Consider the following 26,000-nt stretch of genomic DNA (forward strand, 5'->3'; position numbering starts at 1 on the left):
AAAGATCAGTCATCCCAGAACAAATAACTGAGTTTATCTGGGTTTGGGTTATAGTGTTCTACCCAGAGGAGATGCTTGCAGCTGAGACCGCTAGAATAAAAAGTCACATTCATGGGCTGGGAATGCCCACTTTAGAGGTCACTTCCTGCTGTTGTCTTCAGAAGTGCTTTACGGCTTACATAGCTCCTGTAAGTATGTTTCTGGTGCGCTCACTGGTCCTAAACCGGCAGGTGGATATACTTACCGATGGTTTACATGTGGAGAAATAGCCCTGCCCAATATTTCACGGTTAGTGCTGGAACTAGGACTCAAATTCAGGTTTCCTGGCTCCAATTCTACACTTGCTCCAGTATATAATGTTGTCATTTGAAGGTGTTCAGAGCCAGCAGACGTAGGACTCTGGACTCAGATGCTCAGAAAAAATTTCTGCATAGACAATTACTATTCTCACTCATTCAGCTATTTGGCACATAACTCAAAAAAGAAATGAACACTTGGCATGCCATTTTGGGCAGGTTGTCCCCATGGTGATGTGTCTCTTAGGAGGATCTTCTCTGCATTTCGTGTACAGATTTCTCCCGAATCTCACAGAAGCAATATTGGAACAGAAAGTGAAACTATGTAAGTCTCTAATATAACCAAAATAAGAATTCAAATACAGGTCTTTATGATTCATAATATGGCTTGTTGCGTATTCCTAAGAGAATCATTTTACAGAATATATACTTCTCTTCCCTCCTTTCTCTTTGTTTAGCAACATCAAACAAAAGCTGCTTGGGAGTGGCTACTAGGAATTGGTTTTAAGCATCCAAACTAATTTCCTCTCTCCTCATTCAATCCCTCAGAAAGAAGTGCAAGACGAGTATACATTACATTTGCATCAGCATTCAGCATTTACATTTGTCTTTCAACACTTCAACAGAATTGACTTAGGTAATAATTTACTCAACTGATTTCAGTGCAAGACTCTAAGATAAAAGCAAATTTTCTGAGAGTAAAACAAAAGAAACCCAAACTTCAATGGACAGAAAATTGCTTTGAAATCCTAGTTATCTAGGCAACTTGCTATTATCCGTTCATTATTAAAGAGAATAAAAAATTAGTTTGAGAAAAGACATACATTTAACACACAAACTCCAGAGCACAGGGTTACCTGAGGCACTGCCGTTAACCTTTGTGGTGTGAGCCATGCTGGCTTGAGTCCAATGAGAGATTCAGAAAGGAGTGAGGAGTCATGCAAATTTTATGCATCAAGTTCTCAAAGGCATTCAACCTGAAACAATAAAGAGAGCCCCATCAAAATGGATCATTTAAAAAATGTACAACACTAAATCTTAGACTTCCGTTTACAAAGATGACTGCTAACAGAGAAAGGAAATCGGAATGGGGGGAGAAAGACTATAGATCCAGGAGGTGACTGCATTGGACCTGGCAGTATGGAGATAACACCCACGGATGTACCAGTGGCTACATACTGAAAGGGGGTCTCTACACAGAATAATCTATGGGAAACAAAATTGGTTCTCTAGAAATGAGACTATTTTAGGAAAGTGGTCACCAAATACAAATGACTTCCTAATGTGTAGCACTCTACAAAATATTTTTGGTTTTTAAGCATATCTTCCTTTCCAAATTCTGGTTCAAAAAGTTCATTTATTCAACTGCAATTTCAAAGCAATTATTGCACCAAATGTTTACATTTTTAAAAAGATTAACTTCATGGAAATTCTTTTGAGATATCCGAAGTCTTTCTACCAACGCCTCTTTCTTACATGCAACCACCTTTCTAAAGCACAAATCTGATCCAGTCAGTCCTCCTCCTCTTAAACAAAAATTCATTATCTCCCACTGTGCCGCTGGATAAACTTCAAATTATTAGAGGCATTCGGACCAGAGCAACTCCATCTTGAATAGGGGCTAGATAAAATAAGGCTGAGACCTTTATTTTAAGTCTAAATTCCTAGGAGGTTAGGCATTCTTAGTCACAGGATGAGACAGGTCAGCACAAGATACAGGTCACAAAGACCTTGCTGATAAAACAGGTTGTGGTAAAGAAGCCGTCCAACACCCACCAAAACAAAGATGGAGATGAAAGTGATCTCTGGTCATTCTCACTGCTCATTATATGCTAATTATAATGCATTAGCATGGTAAAAAACATTCCCACCAGCAGCAGGACAGTTTACAAATGCCATGGCAATGTCAGGAAGTTATCCTATATGGTCTGAAAAGGGGAGGACCCCTCACTTCCAGGAACTGCCCACCCCTTTCCTGCAAAACACAAGATGCTAAACACACCTCTTGTTTAGCATCAAGAAGTAACTGTGTGTATAATCAGATGAGCAGCCCACGCTCCTGCTCTGCCTATGGAATAGCCATTCTTTATTCCTTTATTTTCTTAATAAACTTGCTTTTACTTTACTCTATGGATTCACCTCTAATTCCTTCTTGTGAGAGATCCAAGATCTTGGGGTCTGGATTAAGACCCCTTTCCAGTAACAAAATGATAGAGCATGGCACATAGTTCTGAAACACCGGGGTCCACGTTGGGCAATATATTCATTTTACATTGATATTTCTATTTAAAAGTTACCTGAGATTACCATAATAAGACTTATATTTCAATCACAAAATTTAAAACAAAAAAAGAAAAAAAAGAAAAAATACAAAAAAGAACACCGTTTCCCCTTTGGTTTTTGCAAATACCTTCCAAAAAATACTAGCAAACAGTAAACAACAGTACATATAGAAATTCCATTTCCATTGTGCCCAAACTCTGACTCTAGACCCATGAAATCAGAAGAAGTTGGGAGAAATAAACTCTAAGTTGAAAATTAAAGTGTCAATTCAGAAACCCACATGACCTCTTAACAACAGAATGCTAAAATAATATCCGTATACACTAATTCTAATGCAGCCATTGAAATCATATAAGTTTTTAATAAGGTAAAATATTCAAAGTATGTTGGTTAAAAGAAAAACAAAACTATACTATCCTAAACCTAATTTTATTAAAAATATGTATGTGTATATGTACACATTTAATTTAAACGATGAGAAGTAAATGTACCAAAATGTTCACTGTGGTGGTTGCCTCTGGGTGATGAAATCATGGATTTTAGCTCTTTTCTTACTTTTGTAATAATAATTATTAAAAATAAATATTTAGGCCAGGCGCGGTGGCTCACACCTGTAATCCCACACTGTGGGAGGCTGAGGCGGGCAGATCACCTGAGGTCAGGAGTTTGAGACCAGCCTGGCCAACATGGCAAAACCTCGTCTCTACTAAAAAATACAAAAATTAGCCAGGGCTGGTGGTGCACGCCTGTAATCCCAGCTACTCAGGAGGCTGAGGCACCAGAACCACTTGAACCTGGGAGACAGAGATTGCGGTGAGCTGAGATTGCACCACTGCACCCCAGCCTGGGCGACAGAACGAGACTGTCTCAAAAAATAAAACTAAAAATTTAGACCCCTTCTGTCTTATTTGCTTTAAAACCCTCAGGGAAAAGAAGAGGTATTTTTTTAAATGCTATTCAAAAAAGGAAACTATCAGGCTACAATCACGAAGATTATAAGCGGTCAGAAATATAAGTAAATAAAAAGGAAGGAAAAGGAAATGGCTGATTGCTTTGATCACACAGGGTGAGAATTTCTTGCCACTTAGTGAAATTTCCCTCATTGTTTAAATGGGTTTGCACCACAGTTCAAAGCTAACTACTGTGAAAGCAACTCAGTGTAAACTCAAAAGGACCCTTTTTTCTCTCTCTCTTTTTTTTTTTTTTTTTTTTTAAACAGATTGCTTCTGACAAGCCTGCCCGCTGCGTGGCTTTTCCAGCTACACTGACTAGCACTGTGTTCACCTGGAGAGAGGAGATTCTAAACCATCCACTCCCTGCTGATCCTTAGTTTCTGGCTGGTGACACACCAGAAGGATAGGATGGCTCCAATCTCCCTGATGAAGGGGTAATCACCCGACTTTCTCTTGGAAACAGAGGCACTGGTTCAGGTCCACAACATTGAACTTGGAGAGCAATAACCTCTGTGTGCACAGTCATTGCTGGCTGAATCAAAAGGCAGGCATTAGGGATAAACACTGTCTTTTAAGAATAGGAGTGAATGTCTATACATTTCTGACAAACGCAGTTTTATTTAAAAAAAAAAAAAAGTGGAGACTGGGAAGACCAGAGAGGGAGGGGCAAATGAAGGGGCAAAGGAAAGAAGCCCAGTTTCTGGAATTATTCAACCAAGTATGCTTTTAAAAGCTAACAACCACAAAACCCTAAGCCAAACCCTGTTTACTGGCCCCTTGCTAGCCTTGTGTGTTTGCACTCTTGCTCCATAACGGCTTGTAAATACCACCATGTAAAACCTTGAAGGCAAACAGAAGACAAGAAGGGACAAGCTGCATGTGCTAGGGGTGAATGAAGTATGTGTCAAGGTATTTGGATGGAGATGTGCCCAGAATCTTCCTAGTGAAGCTTAATAAACTTTGGCCCAAGGTCCTCTCCTGTTATTGAAACTCTTTCATCTGGCAGATCTTTTTCTCAGATCCAAATTGGTGCCTCCCACCCTTCCCCAAACTGAACAATAAAACCAAAATAAGGAGGAAGCCTAAAATTAGGAACTATAAGCATATCACTGGTAAAATAACAAGACACTGTCGGCCTGGCGTGGTGGCTCAAGCCTATAATCCCAGCACTTTGGGAGGCCGAGGTGGGTGGATCACTTGAGGCCAGGAGTTCAAGACCAGGCTGGCCAACATGGCAAAATCCCATCTCTACTACAACTACAAAAATTAGCTGGGTAGGGTGGTACACGCCTGTGATCCCAGCTACTTGGGAGGCTGAGGCACAAGAATCACTTGAACAGGGAGGCAGAGGTTGCGGTGAGCCGAGATCACGCCACTGCATTCCAGCCTGCACAGCAGAGTGAGAGACCCTGTCTCAAAAAAAAAAAAAAAAAAAAAAAAGAAGACACTGTCACTGGGTGTGAATCCTGGCAGTGTCTGTGCAAAGAGAACAGTTGTATATTGTGTATTGATTTTTCTCAGTTATTATTCATGCTGACAGGCGGCCTCAAATTGTGAGTGCTCATTCTTCTTAATGCTATGCAGATTCTTATGTCGGTGCATTGTATAAACCAGAAAAGGTTTGGCCACAGTCCATTCCTGTGTTACAGATCAATAAATTGCTTCTTTTCTCCCTCAGAGGACAGTGCAAACCAGTAAATCTTAAGTGGTACAATGGTGGCTTAGTTCTCCTAGCTAAGAAAGAAACCACTCCTGCGAAAGGATTTAGGAAAATACATCAACAGAGAAAATAAAGAATTTGTCTTTGTCTCTATTTATTTCGGGAGACTGAAGGATGCTGATGCATGTTTTAGTAGATCGCCAAGTAAGGTACAATGAATGACGGAAACATTGCATGAGCTGACCCCATAAATACTTTATATTAGCTAAAATGATACAAATATGAAAAACAGCACACTAGAACTTTGATAAAAATACACCAATGCAAACAAGTAGTTAGATAAAATTGAGATTTGATATATACTCTAGCACTGCTAAACTATCAAATGCCACTATCTCAGTTAGAAACAAGATAATGCTGATGATAATATTGATGGTAATGTTGATGGCAGCTAATGTTAATAGACCTCTTACTATTAGTTATTGAAATATAAAATGTCACCCAAAGTGTAACATTAAGTACTACTAATAAAAAAGATGTCACTAAATGATAAAATGCTTATTAAGAAATTACATTCATTATAAGACACATCCTCATTTCAGAGGCCATATGAGAAAAATGCATACCTTACCACTGATGCAATTGTTACATTCAAGGGACTTTTAAAAACACTTAACAGTTATTACCTTGTTTAAACTTCACAACAACCCTACAAAGTACTACCCCTTCTCTCCACTGTATACATAAGAAACAAGCACAGGGAGTTATAGAACTTGCTCACATCACACAGCTAGTATGACAGCGCTGACATTTAAAGCTGAGCAATTCAGCCCTAGGGCTCTTGTGATTATGTGATTTAGAGTAAGGGCACTATTGTTTCAACAAATGAGAACTTAGGGCATAAATGAGTGATGCATATACGTAAGGTAGACACCTTAGTTACCTATATGCTTACTGCAAGGAGGCTTTGCGCAAATCCTTTTTAGATAAGAAAGCTGCATCTCGGAATTTTATGTAATTTTTTTTCTTTTTTGAGACGGAGTCTCGCTCTGTCGCCCAGGCTGGAGTGCAGTGGCGCAATCTCAGCTCACTGCAACCTCCGCCTCCCAGGTTCAGGTGATTCTCCTGCCTCAGCCTCCCAAGCAGCTGGGATTACAGGTGTGTACCACCATGCCCAGCTAATTTTTGCATTTTTAGTAGAGATGGGGTTTCACCATGTTGGCCAGGCTGGTATAATATGTTTTTAGAGCAACTGTATTTGCAACCTTATTCCTTGGAGTAACACATTTAAGAGCCTGAAGTACTTACATGACACAAAGGCAATGCTTCTCAGTACTTAACCAGTACACTCTTTTCTTCTTCTTCTTTTTTTTTTTTTTTTTTTTTGAGACGGAGTTTTGCTCTGTCACCCAGGCTGGAGCACAGTGGCGCCATCTCGGCACACTGCAAGCTCCGCCTCCCGGGTTCACGCCATTCTCCTGCCTCAGCCTCCCGATTAGCTGGGACTACAGGCACAGACCACCACGTCCAGCTAATTTTTTGTATTTTCAGTAGAGACGCGGTTTCACCGTGTTAGCCAGGATGGTCTTGATCTCCTGACCTTGTGATCTGCATGCCTCGGCCTCCCAAAGTGCTGGGATTACAGGTGTGAGCCACCGCGCCCGGTCCCAGTACACTCTTTTCTAGACTGCACAGAATTAGTAGAGCAGGCTTGATTATCAACCTTGTTCTTTATATGAATGTCAACTGTTTCAAAAAATCAAATACTTCCAAAACTGAAAAACAAAAAAAAAAAAACTCCACCAGGTAGAAGGTTCTAAATGCAATGGTAGGAGTTTCAAAAATGCATAAAAACTAAGGCAGGATACTGGAATCAGATTCTTGCCACTCAAAATAAGAATTATACTTTAAAAATGTAGATGAAAGCTGGCTTCACTTCTCCCCACAGAATAACCAAAAAAAATATACATCAACGAGATTATCACCAGCAATCTCCCAGAACTCATGAAAGAGAATCGGTCAGTTCCTGGGGCCACTGAGAAGTAAAAAACAAAACAAAACAAAACAAAAAACAAAACAAAACTCCAGCAGACAGTAAGAGAATCAGATTTTCATATCTGTGACACCCTTCCCCTAGTCTGCTTGGTATCAAGCAGATGTAAAACTTCCCCCAATTCAGATACTACACTGGAAAAAGTGAGATTAAGTTGGACACACAACTTGCCTACCATCTTGGCTTCTTTGGCAGGAGACCTATCCATGCCTCAACCCATGAGAAGCATCAGGAGTGCCTGAAGGGAGATACCACCCTGTGGACAGCCGGACACAAAGGAAGGAGGCAGGATTACCATCTCCAGCCCTGGAAGCTCCGCTCTGTAACTCAACCAAAGGAGATGCCAAATCAGAGTGGCTGTTCGGCAGCACTACGCTGTAGGAGGTAGATTCCACAGGTCTCTTGGGCATGAACTCCTAGCCAGCCTCTCCATACCACAGGGATAGCTCCTTTGGAACCTCCCCCATTCCAGCCAGGCAATCCTCTGATCCTTTGCTAGAAGAACAGAGGCAAACCTGGGTTTTAAGTACCATTTAGTGCTGAAAAAGAGGCAGTGACCTAGCGGGAAAAACGTGTAAGAAATTCAACAGCTAAATTACAAATAATCTCTAAGCAAACATACCAGTAAAAACCAAAACAGACTAGACAGAGAAGATTGGAATAAATAATAAATCCTTTAATGCAAAGACACAGACATATATCCATAAGAACATGGAACCATGACCTCCCCAAATGTATAAAGCAAGGAACCAGTGACTGACCCTAATGAGATGGTGATTCATGAGCTCTCTGACCAAGAATTCAAAATAGCAGTTTTACAGAAACTCAGGGATCTCCAAGACAACAAAGAAAAGCAATTCAGAAACTTATCAGAGGAATTTAACAGAGATTGAAGTGATAAAAAATCAAACGAATCTTGAAATTGAAAAATATATTTGCTAACTGAAAAATTTATTGGAGGCTCTCAACAGCAGAATGCATCAAGCAGAGGAAAGAATCAGTCAGCCCAAAGACAGGCTCTTTGAAATTACATAGAGGAGAAAAAGTAAAATGAATGGAAATATATTATACAAAGATTGCCTACAAGATACAGAATATTACCTTAAAAGACCAAATCTAAGAATTATTGGTGTTCAAGACAAAGTTGAGCAAGAGTGAGGGGTAGAAAAAAGCTTACTCAATAAATAATAACAGAAAACTTTCCAAAATATGAGAAAAATATCCAGGTAGAGGAAGGTCAGAAAACACTAAACAGATTTGACCCAAATAAAACTACACCCAAGGCATATAATAATAAAACTCTCAAAGGTCAAGGACAAAAAGAGGATACTAAAAGCAGCAAGAAAAAAGGAGGCTATAACATACAAAGAAACTCCACTTCAGTTGGCAACACACTTCTCAATGGAAACCGTAAGTCAAGAGGAAGTGGAACGATATTTTCAAAGTGCTGAAAGAAAAAACCCCAAAAAACCCTGCTATCCTCAAATACTTTATCTAGCAAACAGCAGAAATATCCTTCAAGTATGAAGGAGAGATAGTCTTTTTCTGACAAACAAAAGCTAAGAGAATTTACCACTACTAGATCTGTCTTACAAGAAATGTTAAAGATGGTTCTTCAATCTGAAATGAAAAAACATTAATGTGCAAAAAGAAAACATTTGAAGGTATAAAACCTACGGGTAACATCAAGTATAGAAACCCCCAGAATATTCAAATACTGTAATTGTCATGTGCAGTCCACCCATAAGTTACCCATAATTCTAGTATGACACCTAGAAGACAAATCTATCAAAAACCCTAACAGCTACAGCAACCTGTTAAGAGATAGGCAATATCAAAATATGTAAATTCAGACCAACAAAAGTCAAAATGTCAGGGGATGGAATTAAAGATGGAGGGTTGTTTTAAAGTTTTTTATTTATTCTTTTTTTTTGTTATCTAAGACAGGGATCTCCAACTCCTGAGCCATGGACCAGCACTGGTCCGTGGCATGTTAGGAACCAGGTCACACAGCACTGCCTGCTGCACCTCCTGTCAGATCATTAGCAGCATAGATTCTCATAAGAGTGCAAACCCTATTGTGAACTGCAAGTGCGAAGGATCTAGGTTGAGCGTTCCTTATGAGGATCTAATGCCTGATGATCTGAGGTAGAACAGTTTCATCCCAAAACCATCCCCACTGCCCGATCTATGGAAAAATTGTCTTCCATGAAACTGGTCCCTGGTGCCAAAACAGACTGGGGACTGCTTATCTAAGATAAGCTGTCATCTCTTTAAAATAACTTGTTATATCTATAAGATGTTTTCTATAAGCCTCATGGTAACCACAATGTAAAAACCTATAATAAACACACTAAAAAAAACCCCAACAAATTAAAACATAGTTCCAGAGAAAGTCACTTAACCATAAAGGATGACAGGAAGAAAGGAGGAGAAGAGTTACAAAACAACCAGAAAACAAGAAACAAAACGGTAATTCTCCATTCAGAAATTTATCAGAGAAATTTAACAAAGAGACATTATTCAAAAAATCAAAAAGAAATCTTAGAACTGATTAATACATTTGATGGACTGAAATTCAGCTCCCAAGTATATAAAGCAAACACTAATAGATACAAAGAGAGAGAGAGAGATTGTAATACAATAATAGTGGAGGACGTCAAATACCCCACTTTCACCAATGAATAGATCATCTAGACAGAAAATTAACAAAGAAACCATTGCATCAAACTACACATCAGATCAAATAGGTCCAACTGATATTTATAAAACACTTCACTCAACTATTCAGAATACACGTTTCATCAGTACATGGAACATTCCCCAGAATAAACCATATTTTAGGCCACAAAACAAGTCTCAACAAATTTTTAAAAGTAGAAATCATATCAAGTATCCTTTCTGGCCACAATGGAATAAAACTAGATATCAATAACAAGAGGAATTTTGGGCTGGGTGTGGTGGCTCATGCCTGTAATCCCAGTACTTTGGGAGGCTGAGGTGGGTGGATCATCTGATGTCAGGAGTTCGGGACCAGCCTGACCAACATGGCAAAACCCTGTCTCATTAAAAATACAAAAATTAGCTGGGTGTGGTGGTGTACATCTGTAATCCCAGCTACTTGGGAGGCTGAGGCAGGAGAATCACTTGAACCCAGGAGGTGGAGGTTGCAGATTGCACCACTGCACTCCAGCCTGGATGACAGAGGGAGACTCCATCTCAAAAAAAAAAAAAACAAAACAAAAAAAACAAAACACCTTTGGAAATTAAACAAAAACATGGAAATTAAGCAACATGCTCCTGAATAAACAGTGAGTTGATGAAGAAATAAGAACATTTAAAAATTTCTCAAAACAAATAAAAATGGAAACAGAACATATCAAAATCTATGGGATACAGTAAACACAGTACTAAGAGGAGGTTTATAGCAATAAACATCCACATCAAAAAAGTTGAAAGACTTCCAAAAGACAACCTAATAATAGAGCATCTCAAGGAACTAGAAAAGCAAGACCAAGCCAAACCCAAATTTACTAGGAGAAAGGAAATAATAAAGATCAGAGCAAAAATAAATGAAATTGAGATTAAAACATTACTGAAGATCAACAAAACACGTTTAGTTAAAAAAAAAAACTGACAAAACTTTAGAAGGACTAACTAAAAAGAGAGGACCCAAATAAATAAAATCAGAAACAAAAAAGATACAAAACAACAGAGACCATAGGAGTACAAAGAATCATTAGAGACAATTGCCAACAAATTGAAAAATCTAGAAGACAAAGATACATTCCTGGAAATATACAACCAAAATTGAACCACGAAGAAAGCGAAAACCTCGACAAACCAATAGCAAGTGATAAGATCAAAGCTATAATTAAAAGTCTCCTATCAAAGAAAAGTCCAGGATCTGATGAATTCTATTAAACATTTCAAGAAGAACTATAATAATTCTACTCAAACTCTTCAAAAAAAAAAAAAATTGAAGAGGAAGGAATGCTCAAACTCATCCTGCAAGGCGGGCATTACCCTGATACCAAAACCAGATAAGGCCACCAAAAAAAAAAAAAGACAACAATAGGCTAATTTCACTGATGAACACAGATAGAAAAATCCTCAACAAAAAATATTAACAAACTGAATTCAGCAAGATATTAAAAAGATCATTCAACATTATCAAGTGGGATTCACCCCAGGGATGCAAAGATGGTTCAGCATATGCGAATCAATAAATGTGATACACATTAACAGAACCAAGAACAAAAACCATATGACCATTTCAATAAGTGCTGAAAAGTATTCAATAAAATTCAATATCCCTTTTGATAAAAACCCTCAACAAACCGGGTACAGAGGAAACATACCTCAAAATAATAAAGGCCATATATGACAAATCCACAGCCGACATCATACCAAACAGGGAAAACCTAAAAGGCTTTCCACTAAGATCTGGAACAAGACAAGGGTGTGCACTTTCACTACTTTCATTCAACATAAAGCGGAAGTCCTGGCCAGTTAGTCAAGAAAAATAAATAAAGGTGTTCATATTGGAAAGAAAGAAGTCAAATTCGCTTTGAATGTAGACGACAGGATCTTCTATTTTTAAAAACCAAAAAACTATTAGAAGTAATAAGTGAATTCAGTAAAGTTGCAGGATACAAAGCCAACATACAAAATTCAGTAGCATTTATATATACCAATAGTGAACAACCTGAAAAAGAAAGAAAGCAATCTAATTTATCGTATCTACACAGAATGTAAAATACCCAGGAATATTTTGTTTTTTTTTGAGACAGGGTTTTGCTCTGTCACCCAGGTTTGCACTCTGTCACCAATGCAGTGAGCACTGCAGTCTTCATTTCTTGGTCTCAAGCTTTGCACTCTGTCACCAATGCAGTGAGCGCTGCAGTCTTGATTTCTTGGTCTCGAGCTTTGCACTCTGTCACCAGTGCAGTGAGCGCTGCAGTCTTGATTTCTTGGTCTCAAGCTCTGCAGTCTGTCACCAGTGCAGTGAGCACTGCAGTCTTGATTTCTTGGTCTCAAGCTGTGCAGTCTGTCACCAGTGCAGTGAGCGCTACAGTCTTGATTTCTTGGTCTCAAGCTCTGCAGTCTGTCACCAGTGCAGTGAGCGCTGCAGTCTTGATTTCTTGGTCTCGAGCTTTGCACTCTGTCACCAGTGCAGTGAGCGCTGCAGTCTTGATTTCTTGGTCTCAAGCTCTGCAGTCTGTCACCAGTGCAGTGAGCACTGCAGTCTTGATTTCTTGGTCTCAAGCTGTGCAGTCTGTCACCAGTGCAGTGAGCGCTGCAGTCTTGATTTCTTGGTCTCAAGCTCTGCAGTCTGTCACCAGTGCAGTGAGCGCTGCAGTCTTGATTTCTTGGTCTCGAGCTTCGCACTCTGTCACCAGTGCAGTGAGCGCTGCAGTCTTGATTTCTTGGTCTCAAGCTCTGCAGTCTGTCACCAGTGCAGTGAGCGCTGCAGTCTTCATTTCTTGGTCTCAAGCTCTGCAGTCTGTCACCAGTGCAGTGAGCGCTGCAGTCTTGATTTCTTGGTCTCAAGCTTCGCACTCTGTCACCAATGCAGTGAGCGCTGCAGTCTTGATTTCTTGGTCTCAAGCTCTGCAGTCTGTCACCAGTGCAGTGAGCGCTGCAGTCTTGATTTCTTGGTCTCAAGCTTCGCACTCTGTCACCAGTGCAGTGAGCGCTGCAGTCTCGATTTCTTGGTCTCAAGCTCTGCACTCTGTCACCAGTGCAGTGAGCGCTGCAGTCTTGATTTCTTGGTCTCAAGCTTCGCACTCTGTCACCAGTGCAGTGAGCGCTGCAGTCTTGATTTCTTGGTCTCAAGCTTCGCACTCTGTCACCAGTGCAGTGAGCGCTGCAGTCTTGATTTCTTGGTCTCAAGCTTCGCACTCTGTCACCAGTGCAGTGAGAGCTGCAGTCTTGATTTCTTGGTCTCAAGCTGTGCAGTCTGTCACCAGTGCAGTGAGCGCTGCAGTCTTGATTTCTTGGTCTCAAGCTCTGCAGTCTGTCACCAGTGCAGTGAGCGCTGCAGTCTTGATTTCTTGGTCTCAAGCGATCGTCTGACTTCAGCCTCCCAAGTAGCTGCAACCACAGGCACATGCCACCACGTCTGGCTAATATTTTGATTTTTTTTTAAGAGATGAGGTCACACTATGCTGCCCAGGCTGGCCTCAAACTCCTGGGCTCAAGCAACTCTCCCGCTTTGGCCTCTCGAAGTGTTGGGATTGCAGGTGTCAGCCACTGTGCCTGGCCCCAGAGAATCAATTTAACCAAAGCTGTGAAAGATCTTTACAAGGATCACTATAAAAAACTGATTAAATAAATAGAAGATGAATCAAAAAATGGAAAAGATATTATTCCATGCTCATGGATTGAAAGAATATTGTTAAAATGACAATCCTACCCAAAGCAGTTTACTGATTCAATGTAATCCCTATCAAAATACCAACAATATTCCCCATAGAAACAGAGCAGACAATCCTAAATTTTATATGGAACCACAAATAACCAAAGCAATCTTGAGCAAAAAGAGCAAAGCTGGAGGCCTCACACTACTTGACTTAAAAATATACTACAAGGCTATAGTAGCCAGATCAGCACAGTACTGGCATAAAAAACAGACACAGACACCGACTGAACAGAATAGTGAACCCAGATATAAATCCATGCCATTTGCAGCCAACTAATTTTTGACAGAGGTGCCAACAATATGCAACAGGGAAAGGACAGTCTCTTCAATAAATGGCACTGGGAAAAGTGGACAACTATATGTAGAAGAATGAAACTAGACCTCTATCTCTCACCATGTACAAATATCAAATACAAATGGATTTAGACTTAAATCTAACACCTGAAATTATAAAACTACTAAAAGAAAACATTGGGGAAATGCTCCGGGACATTGGTCTGGGCAAAAATTTTTTGTTGAAGTTCTCAAAAGCATAGGCAACAAAAACGAAAATGGACAAATGGGATTACATCAAGCTGAAAAGCTTCTGCACAGCAAAGGAAACAGTCAAACAAGGTGAAGAAACAACCCATAGAATGAGAGAAAGTATTTGCAAACTACCCATCTGACAAGATAAATAACCAGAATATATAAGGAGCTCAAACAACTCAATAGCAAAAAGTCATTAATCTGATTTTAAAAAGGGCAAAAGGCCTGAACAGGTATTTCTCAACAGAGGACAAATGAACAAAGGGTATAAGAAGTGCTCAACATCAGTAATTATCCAGAAAATGCAAATCAAAACCACAATGAGATATAATCTCACCCCAATTAGAATAGCTTTTATCAAAAAAGACAGGGAATAACATGCTGGTGAGGATGCAGAGAAAGAAAAATCCTCACACATTGTTGGGGGGAATGTAAATTAGTACAGCCACTATAGAAAACAGTTCAGAGGTTCCTCAAAAATGTAAAAGTAGAATACTATATGATCCAGCAATTCCACTACTATTTATCTAAAAGAAAGAAAACCAATATATTGAAGAGAGATCTGTACTTGCATGTTTATTGCAGCACTATTCATAATAGACAAAAACGGAATCAACCTAAGTGTCCATCAATGGATGAATAAAGAAAATGTGGAGGCCAAGGCAGGTGGATCGCTTGAGTCCAGGAGTTTGAGACCAGCCTGGACAACATAGCAGGACTCTGTCTCTACAAAATAATAATAAATATTTAAAAAGAAAGTATGGTAAAAATACACAATAGAATATTATCCAGCCATAAAAAGAATTAAATCCTGTCATTTGGAGCAAGATGGATGAAACTGGGGGTCATTATGTTCAGTGAAACAAGCAAAGCACAGAAAGACGATGTCGCATGTTCTCACTCAGATGTGGGAGCTACAAAAGTGAATCTCATGAAGATAGAGAGTAGACTAGTGGTTACCGGAGGCTGGGAAGGGTAGCGGGGATGGGGAATGAAGAGCAGTAGATTAATGGGTACAAATACACTTAGAAGAAATAAGACTTGGTGTTCGATAGATCAGTAGGACAACTACAGTTAACATTAATCAAGTGTAAAGATCTCATGAAAACTCACTATTACAAGAACAGAATCAGGGTAACTGCCCCCATGATTCAATTACCTCCCATCGAGTCCCTCCCACAACACACGAGATTATGGGAACTACAATTCAAGATGAGATCTGGGTGAGGATACAGCCAAACCATACCACCTTATTTGAAGAGTTCCCATGATAGCATCTGCCTCCTTGTGTCCCAAAGTGGGCATGAGTGTGTTGAACCTTCCTAGAACCCTTCACTGCTCACCCATTCTACATCATGAAAGTAAACATTAGTATCTTTCCAAGAGTGTACACAAGGGCTGCACTGCCAAGGAACAGGTTAAAACCATCTCAGAGCCTGCAAATGCTTTCAGAATCCCGTGCTGGCTCTGCTCCAGCTGGGTCGGAGACCCACACAGCTTCCTGAACATTTAAAGATAACTGACACTTGCAAAGTTTCTTTCCAAGAAACTGTCTATGGTGAAGGTTTATCAGACCATGAAAACCTAGGCCGAAAATCAGCTGTTCTGCTACAAAAGAAAGCAGCAATAGACAGTCTAAAGAAGAGCATCAGAATGAAAATCAGAATGATTAAACTTTCTCTTTTTCAGTTAACCAACTTTATGTTTCTTCCTGACTTGGGAGGAAAATAATTTTATGACTCGGTATAGGTACATTAAAACAGTATTTACTGATTTGCTTTCATTTGTTTGTAATAGATTTAGGGAAAACAGACCCTGGCAGAAACCTAAACCTTGACTTTATAAATATGACTGTGTTAGTGGGGTCTTGCTCTTACTGAGCAAGCATTCCTACTGCTGGTAGTTTCAACCAAAACATCAGTGCTTTTACCTATTTAAGCATTAAAGAACAACAATGTAGTAGCCACAGATATGTTAGTTTAGTATGATTTGAAAGGCTTTCTGTTCATTTATTTATTTTAAATGTACAGTTCTCATTTATTTTCTGCTTAGCAAAAATTTTTCCTTTAATTCCACTGAGATTGGATTCTTGTATGACCTTCTCTGATCAACTCTTAAATTGATGAATATTGTTAATGACAAGCTCAAGTGTGCCTGGGACTGTCACTAAGTAAAAGGGGGACATGTAACACATCCTGAGATTCTTTTTTTTCTGAAAACAAGTTTTACTTAAATAAGGGTTTAGGCCTGGCGTGGTGGCTCACGCCTGTAATCCTAGGACTTTGGGAGGCCAAGGTGGGTGGATCACCTGAGGTCGGGAGTTTGAGACCAACCTGGCCAACAAGGTGAAACCCCATCTCTACTAAAAATACAAAAATTAGCCAGGCGTGGTGGCGGGTGCCTGTAATCCCAGCTACTTGGGAGACTGAGGCAGGAGAATCACTTGAATCCAGGAGGCGGAGATTGCAGTGAGCTGAGATCGCGCCACTGCACTCCAGCCTGGGCAACAGAGCAAGACCCTGTCTCAAAAAAAAAAAAATTAATTTTTGTATAAGGTGTAAGGAAGGGATGCAGTTTCAGCTTTCTAAATATAGCTAGCCAGTTTTCCCAGCCCCACTTATTAAACAGGGAATGCTTTCTTCATTTCTTGTGTTTGTCAGGTTTGTCAAAGATCAGATGGTTGTAGATGTGTGGTGTTATTTCTGAGGCCTCTGTTCCATTCCATTAGTGTCTATCTCTGTTTTGGTACCAGTACCATGCTGTTTTGGTTACTGTAGCTTTGTAGTATAGTTTGAAGTCAGGTAGCGTGATGCCTCCAGCTTTGTTCTTTTGGCTTAGGACTGTCTTGGCAATGTGGGCTCTTTTTTGGTTCCATATGAACTTTAAAGTAGTTTTTCCCAATTCTGTGAAGAATGTCATTGGTAGCTTGATGGGGATGGCACTGAATCTATAAATTACCTTGGGCAGTATGGTCATTTTCACAATATTGATTCTTCCTATTCATAAGCATGGAATGTTCTTCCATTTGTCTGTGTCCTCTTTTATTTTGTTGAGCAGTGGTTTGTACTTCTCCTTGAAGAGGTCCTTCACATCCCTTGTAAGTTGCATTCCTAGGTATTTTATTCTCTTTGAAGCAATTGTGAATGGGAGTTCACTCATGATTTGGCTTCTACCCATCTGACAAAGGGCTAATATCCAGATTCTACAAAGAACTTAAACAAATTTACAAGAAAAAATCAAACAATCCCATCAAAAAGTGGGCGAAGGATATGAACAGACACTTCTCAAAAGAAGACATTTATGCAGCCAACAGACACATGAAAAAATGCTCATCCTCAATGGCCATCAGAGAAATGCAAATCAAAACCACAGTGAGATACCATCTCACACCTGTTAGAATGGCGATCATTAAAATATCAGGGAACAACAGGTGCTAAAGAGGATGTGGAGAAATAGGAACACTTTTACACTGTTGGTGGGAGTGTAAACTAGTTCAACCATTGTAAAAGACAGTGTGGCGATTCCTCAAGGATCTAGAATTAGAAATACCACTTGACCCAGTGATCCCATTACTGGATATATACCCAAAGGATTATAAATCATGCTGCTATAAAGACACATGCACACGTATGTTTATTGTGGCACTATTCACAATAGCAGAGACTTGGAACCAACCCAAATGCCCATCAATGATAGACTGGATTAATAAAACGTGGCACATACACACCACGGAATACTATACCGCCATTAAAAAGGATGAGTTCATGTCCTTTGTAGGGACATGGATGAAGCTGGAAACCATCATTCTGAGCAAACTATTGCAAGGACAGAAAACCAGACACTGCATGTTCTCACTCATAGGTGGGAACTGAACAATGAGCACACTTGGACACAGGGCGGTGAACATCACACACTGGGGCCTGTTGTAGGGTGGGGGGAGGGGGGCGGGATAGCATTAAGAGAAATACCTAATGTAAATGACGAGTTAATGGGTGCAGCACACCAACATGGCACATGTATACATAAGTAACAAGCCTGCATGTTGTGCACATGTACCCTAGAACTTAAATTTAAAAAAAGGGTTTAAATACATTACACATAACATTAAAACTGGAGGGGAAAAAAAACAAACAAACCTCAAAACCAGTTGGTTACTTCCCATGACATTGGACAGCTGTTGCCATTAAGTTGCAAGCTCTACAGCTAGCTACATGACTGGTACATCAGTTTTGAGATTTGTTCCCTTGTCAAAGGTTTAACTTTGATGGAAGGTTGGTCTCACATTCTGGTGTTTGGACATCCCTTAGCTAGGGCATGTCTGGTCAAAAAGACCTTTGTGGCAAGCCAGATGTCCTATCACCTCGCTATTGGGAAGGGGGCCTCTCTAAAACTCTGCCCCTGGTCAGGTTATAGACACCAGGGGATCTTTCTTTGACCACCAAAGGCTCCCTTCCAGTGGTAGAGTTGCTGTTGCTGCCTTACCCCATCCTCTCCTCTTAGATTCACCGAGGATTGTTCGGGTGGTGACAGTCTCTTAGGGCAGGGAACTCTGCAGAGGGAGAGCGGAGGAGCTTCTGGCCAGACGTAGTTGTCTATGATCTTAGGGCTCTAGATGTGGCTGAAACATGACAGTATTGCTTTGTTTCAGGCTTGACACTGCCAGGCGCCTACTGCTTGACCTCTGTTTAAATGAGGGACTTCAAGACTAGACAGCATGGCTCTTTCAAGTTTACTGCATGAAGGAATTACACTAGGTCAAGTTAAAAGCAGACCACAAATGGTTACATTATACAAAGCTGTGAGGTTTTTAAACTTGTGACAAGGGACAGAAAGGAAATTCTACTCATTGCAAGGAAAACCTCATTCAAGCTTCAGCGAGCCACAGCACTTAAAACCCATGAACATTTAGCTGGTTGTCCTTAGCCATTCCAATCTCTAAGAGGAACTGGCACATGTTCTTGTGCTGGTCACCCTGTAGCTGAATGACCTCCATATTCTGGATGCTCAATTACAGTATCATTGCAGGCAAATTTCTTTTTAAATGCCTTCATTGGTTTCTTTTTATCATAATCATCAGCAGTCCCTTGGACAGTAGTAAGGGTCTTCCTGCCATTTCTCTGTTGGATGAATTCTTATATGGATATAATCCTCAGTGCCAGCAGGACAGGTATCACCCTTACTTGTATCAGCAAAGGGGTGGAAAGAGTGGAGGTTCTGGACTGTGGACATACGATTCTTTTTCCTCAGTGGAAATGGCTGCAAAAGCGGGCGGTGGCGGGAGAAGGGGGAGATGAGTCCTTGGCAGTGGCGGCTCAGTGACTCGGGCCTCTTCAGATTCTTAACGTTAAAACACTAGTGCTTGATACGGTTTGGATTTGTGTCCCCACCCAAATCTTATGAGTTATAACCCTCCGTGCTGGAAGAGGGGCCTGGTGGGAAGCGATTAGATCATGGGGGCGGACTTCCCCCGAGAACTGGTTGTTTGAAAGTGCATAGCATTACCTTCTTCCCTCTTTTTCTCCTGCTCCCACCACATAGGACGTGCCACCTTCCCCTTCGCCATCCACCATGATTGTAAGTTTCCTGAGGCTTCCCAGCCATGCTTCTTTACAGCCTGTGGAACTGTGAGTCGATTAAGCCTTTTTTCTTTATAAATTACCCAGTCTCAGGTAGTTCTTCATAGCAGTACAAGAACAGACTAATACAGTTCTCAAAGTGGGTTCCCAGAACAGCAGCATCAGCATTATTTTCTGGGAACTTGTTAGAAATCCAAATTTTGGGGCCCATCCCAGACCTACTGAAGCAGGAACTCTGGGTTTGGGGCCCTGCAATCTGCATTTTGATAACCCGCTAGGTGACTCTGAGGTAGGCCAAAAGTTCTCAAAATCCCTATCTTCAAAGATGGGTTAACTGGGAAAACAATTATGCCCTAAGGCTCCAAGAGCCAAGAATATCCTCTGATCTTAAGAAAACGATACCTAGGGATTTAGAAAACATCCTCCAGGAAGCCTAACTTTGTTTCACTCATTTATTCAAAAATATTGACTGAGAACTCAGCATGTAATAGGCACAGTGCTGGGCACTACAGTGGTGAACAAAATAAACTCAGTTCTTGCCTTTTTGAGGCTTATAGGCACGAACTATATGTGCACAAACAAAAAAAGTTATAAACGTATTATGCTAAATGCTACGAAGGAGAAAAAAACAGGTGTTGAGTGAGAATAACAGAGGTACCCTTCCTTAGGACTGCAGTTGAGGGTATGCAGATGTATAGGAATGGGTGGCCCTTAAGGGTCTTTCCACGGAAACAACATTGAAACCAAGACCTGAAGGATAAGTAGGAGTTAACTAGGGGAAAGGTGGAAGGTAAAAATGGTCCCAGGAACAGCATACAGCCCAGAAATAGACCCACACAAATGTGCCTATGCGATTTTTGACAAAGGCATTTCAGAAAAGAAAAACTCTTTCAGAAAAGGAAGGAAAGTCTTTTCAACAAACAGTGCTACAGCAATCTGGTATCTATAGTCAAAATAATGAATCTTCTTAACCTTCTGTCTTATACAAAAGTTAATTCCAAATGAATCTTAAATCTAAAATTAAAAAAAAAACTATAGAACTTAAGAAAACCTAGAAGATCTTTAAGACCTAGGGCTTGGAGAGGTCTAGACATAATACCAAAAGTAAGAGCCATAGAAATAAAAATTGACAATGTGGTCTTCATCAAAATTACAATCTTTTTTTTTCTTTAAAAGGTGTGGAGGCTCGGGGCCAGAAAGAGCTCCATATATTTCAGCTACTGGGTTTTTAAGAGAGGGAAAGAGTAGGTTGGGCTGAAGTGAGAGGTAAGCAAAGGCTAAGTTATGCGATTTCCTTAGTCCTGTTGGTCATAGTAGGAAGACTAGGTTTTCTTCTAAGTTAAAAGTCATTGATGGGTTTAAGCGGATGAGTAAAATAAAATAAATGATCTTATTTTTATGTGTTTTGTTTATGCATGGGCTTCTTACTATCTTTAAAGAGAGGCAGCTCTGGGCTTTGTTTATCATCACGGGGAAAGGACACTGGATATTCCAGGAATAGTTTATTTAGATTTCACATAGAGGATTTCACATTGAAGATATAACCAACCCTTCCATTTAAAAAAATACATGTATTTTTTCCACTGTTTAAAGCAGAATGGAACTGGGTATGGTGGTTCATGCCTGTAGTCCCAGTACTTGTGAGGCTGAGACAGGAGTTCGAGGCTGTAGTGAGCTATGATTGCACCTGTGAAGAGCCACTGCATTCCAGCCTGGGCAACTTAGGAAGAGCCTATACCACCCCCACATCACCACCACCAAGAAAACAGAAAGGCTCATGCCAAATGGAAATTTCCCATATTTTCTTGTGTTTTATTAAGAACATACAAGTTCCTAACTTAAGCTTTACAGAGGTCAAGTGTCTGACCTAGAAGGGGCTTTACAATTTGCTGCCTGATAAAAGCTCTCACAATGTTAAATTTATGTTACCAACGCAGCATACGCACCTCACCTGAAAATGGTTATGGGAAAAGCTGTAACCAGAGACTGAATCTGGAGTTTAAAAAGGCAGAACCAAATCAAAACCACAGTATCACCTCATACTCATTAGGATGGCCACTATTAAAAAAAACCAAGAACAAACAACAACAAAAAAACAAAGCATCGGTAGCATGTAGAGAAACCGGAACCCTACATTGGTGAGGGTTGTTGGTGAAACTGTAAAATGGTGCAGCTGCTACAGAAAACAATATAGAGGTTCCTCAAAAAAATAAGAAATAGAACTACCATATGATTCAAGAACCCTACTTCTGGGTATATGCCCAAAAGAACTAAAAACAGGAACTCGAAGAGACATTTGTATCCCCATGTTCACTACAGAATTATTCACAATGACCAACATGCAGAAGCAACCTAAAAGTCCATTAACAGATGAACGCCTAAGGAAAATGTGGTATATGCATACAACGGACTATTATCTAGCCTACAAAAAAGCAAATTCTATCACATGCTACAACATGAATAGAATGGAAACTTGAAGACACTATGCTAAGTGAAATAAGCCAATCACAAAAAGCCAAATTTCTATGACATATACATGTAATTAAACTCATAGAAACAGAAAGTAGAAAGGTTGGTGCCAGGGGCTGGCGCAAGGGGGAAACAGAGAGTTGTTTGATGAGTATAGCATTTTAGTCACGTGAAATGGAAAAGTTCTAGAGATCTGTCATGGCATTGTGCATACAGTTAACAATAATGAAATGTACACTTAAACATTCAGAGGGCAAATCTATGCTATGTGTTTTTCACCACAATAGAAAAAAAAGGAAAAAAGTAGAAGTAGCATTTACGGTGCTCCAGTCACACTGAAGGTCAAGCTGCCTTATGTTGCTATCCTTTAGTGGAAATAAACCTCACTTAAGCTTTTCCCTTTTTAATATAGGAGACTCAGAACATTCGCTGCTTTTTTATTGTCACAGACTCTCCTGCTAGGACAAGCACATCCCTTTAGTGATTCTTCAAGAGTTCTGCTGACGTTCACCTACCCATGCTAGACAGGCAAATATTCAGGCACTGGGAGGGAGTGGGGGCATCTGCCATGGAGATGTCCTTTAAAAATGGGAAATGACTGAAAAAGCCTGATCCCATTCTGTTGAGGAATGCCTTGGAGAATAGCAGTATGGTCACAGACTGACCAATGACAGGCCACACCCAGGAGACAGAGCCTTGTCCCCTGGTCAGCATGAGGTAGAGGCAAAAGGGAAGACCACTGGCTCAGCCCCACCCATTTCCCAAGGACACTTCCATAGCCTCTAATTCAAATATCAACCACTTCTGCCATGTTCAGCTGAGAAAATTCAACAAGCCAGGGGAAACAGATTCCACAGACGGGACTTAAACTCTTTCCTCCTCACGTGAAGGTCTTGTCTCTCCCTCTCTCCTTCTGAACAGGCTCTGACAGCAAGGTCTCAACTCCACCACGCTGGGAAAGGCGCCCGACTGTGGGACCTGCCAGATAAAAGGCTTCACCCCTAACCCAGGCCTGAAAGGTTGGGCTCAAGCCAGAGACACAGGATGAAGCCATGTCACAAGAAGACTGGCTCCCAGAGCCTGCAGTCTGACAGCAAGAAAGTGCCAAAAGTGACTAGCTCCTGCAACGAGGCCCTGGGGCATTACTAAACTTTCAGCCTCTTAGGGCAGTAACACCTAAAGGGCAGGGTCTGAGGCAAGGAGGAAGCCAGAAGGCAAGATCCTCAAACTCTGTGAATCCTGGGACCCAGTTACAAAGGGGAAAGGCCTGTTAATACATGTGTCATACTAAAGCAAAATTAATTTACAAGCATTTGATTGAAACTCTGAGTAAGCAGGTAGGGAGAAGCAAAAACAAAATGTTTTAGCCATCAAGGGAAGGGAAATAGTCATTAATGGCAAAATATTTATTGTTTCTAAGTTAAGGTATCTGAAATCTCAATGACATTGCTTTTATTTGTTCTATACTACTTAAAAATATATAAAAACTGTGTGTTGATAAGCACTTACATAGGTCAACACTTTCTAACCACCTCGCTACTCAAAGTGTAGACCCCTGGGCAATCTTAGCAGCATCTGCCTGACTTGATTTTAAAAAGCAGCATTTTGGGCCCTACCCTAGACCTACAGAATCAATCTGCATTCCAGCAAGACCCCCAGGTGATTTGTATGCACACTGAAGTGGAAGGAGCACTGGTTTAACCTTTATTTTTCCTCATCAAGTCTTAAGCTTCCTAACCCATTACCTTTTATCTGGAGCAACCTACAGTAATGGTTCACAATCTTGGATTTTTTTTTTTTTTTTTTTTAGACAGAATTTTGCTCTTGTTTCCCAGGCTGGAGTGCAATGGAGTGATCTCCACTCACCGCAACCTCTGCCTCCCGGGTTCAAGCGATTCTCCTGCCTCAGCCTCCCGAGTAGCTGGGATTACAAGCGTGTGCCATCATGCCCGGCTAATTTCTTGTATTTTTAGTAGAGACGAGGTTTCACCACGTTAGCCAGGCTGGTCCCGAACTCCTGACCGCAGGTGATCCACTCGCCTTGGCCTCCTAGAGTGCTGGGGTTACAGGCGTGAGCTACCACGCCCGGCTGGATGATTATTAGAATTACTGTCTAGGTCTCACCGAAGACCAATTGAACTATTCTCTGGGGGCGAGACCTGAGCAGAAGTATATTTCAAAGCTCCTCCAGGAGATTCCCACTGCTACATTTGAGAGTTATTGGTCTATTCCAGTGGTTCTCAAAACGTGTTCCGAGATCAGCAGCATCACCATCACTAGGGAACTTGAACTTGGCAGAAAACCACATTTCTTTTTCCTTTCTCCCTTTATCTCTCTCTCTCTCTCTCTCTCTCTCACACACACACACACAAATGCATATTGTGACTATGCTTATTAAAAAGGAACTCAGTAAAACTTGAGGAAATTCTCAGAAAGCAGGTATTCTGGTATCTCTTTCAAACAATATATTGGTACCTGAAACAAAAATATTTATGTCTTAGAAGGGTGACTTAAAATTCATTTAAAAATGTGGATGCTGCTAGGGGCTCATGGGGTCATAGGGTCAAAGCAGACAACGGATGAGAAAACGATTAGAGTGGTAAATATATTATATGGTCCCTTCTGGTTGAGTTAGTGTTTGAAAAAAAAAATTCTATTGTCCTGTGAGTGGTTTGCAAACAAGTGACACTCTATGGGGCTTACCTGGTAGCAAGAGAATAGTAGTTCCTCCAAATCTGATAATATAGTATTCCAAGGTTCTCCCAGAGATTTTGATTCAGTGAGTCTGACATGGTGTTAAAATTTACATTTCTAACAAACATTCTCAACTGATTCTTGTCTTCAGCAAAATTTGGAAAACACCCTGCCTTCTAAGACTGCTATTCTCTGGGCCACCGTTTCTCAAAGTGTGGAAGTGGACCAGCGATGTCAGCATCACCTGGGGACTTATTAGAAATGCTTGGGCCCCACAACGGGCTACTGAATCAGAAACTCTTCAGGTAAGTCCAGTCATCAGTGTGTTAACCGCTGCATGTGGCCATTTTCAAAACTTACATCTTTTAAGTAAAAACTATCTGCTCTTATTCAAATACCTAATTTTTGGTAAGAAGCCACTCAATTTCAGCCTCAGTTTGTGTCTTTCACGTGGAAGCATGAAAGGGCATAATGAACAGTCTTTGGCTGTAAGCAGGAAGTATCCATGTGGAAAGGAACAGGGTGGCACACTCTGCAGAAAATGAAAGCACTTGTGCTAGTGTGACGGGAGCTTTAGAAAGTATTACATCATTTTACTTTTATTGGAATGACAATCTAACAGCAACTGTAAACACAAAGACAACACTAAGTTTCCAATGTGATGAGGCTTGTTCATCTTCCTAGTTGCTATCCTTTCCTTCTTTTTTATTTGAAGAAAACATATCTGCAACAAAGGTATGAAAACCAAACCAGATCACAGTTCTGTTACCTCCAAATGCAAAAGAACTGCTTGAAAACAGGGGAGCACAAGACAAAGGACATTTAGAACCCAGGGACAGGCTTTACAGGGCTCTTGAAACCTCCGAAATCAAATGCAAAGTTTTGTGGTTTTCAGCAAACCTGCATCATTCAAGGGAAAGGTTTTGCAGCCTTTATTAAATATCCAAAAGAAGCCAGACCCAAGGAAAGTCAACAACCTCTGAAATTTCCATGTAACTCACTGAATGCAGATCTGAACAAAAGTCCTATTAATTTAATCTTCTCTTATATGACAAAAAAAATTC

At 40.5% G+C, this 26,000-nt stretch overlaps 1 protein-coding gene and 1 pseudogene across 4 annotated transcripts in view; both read right to left on the reverse strand.

Moving 5' to 3' along the window:
- The window catches only part of KANK1 (KN motif and ankyrin repeat domains 1), a 68,721-nt gene extending 67,445 nt beyond the window's left edge, over window positions 1-1,276 (reverse strand). For 3 of the 4 annotated variants that reach the window (XM_054657748.2, XM_054657743.2, XM_063787109.1), the window contains exon 1: window positions 1,154-1,242. In XM_054657748.2, coding sequence (XP_054513723.1) covers window positions 1,154-1,190 — 37 coding nt within the window. In that variant the 5' untranslated portion in view covers window positions 1,191-1,242. 4 annotated transcript variants of the gene reach the window in all.
- On the reverse strand, window positions 439-26,000 carry LOC129135911 (eukaryotic translation initiation factor 1-like; annotated as a pseudogene).

This window comes from Pan troglodytes, chromosome 11 (genome assembly GCF_028858775.2).
Source record: "Pan troglodytes isolate AG18354 chromosome 11, NHGRI_mPanTro3-v2.0_pri, whole genome shotgun sequence".
NCBI classification, from domain to species: Eukaryota; Metazoa; Chordata; class Mammalia; order Primates; family Hominidae; genus Pan; species Pan troglodytes.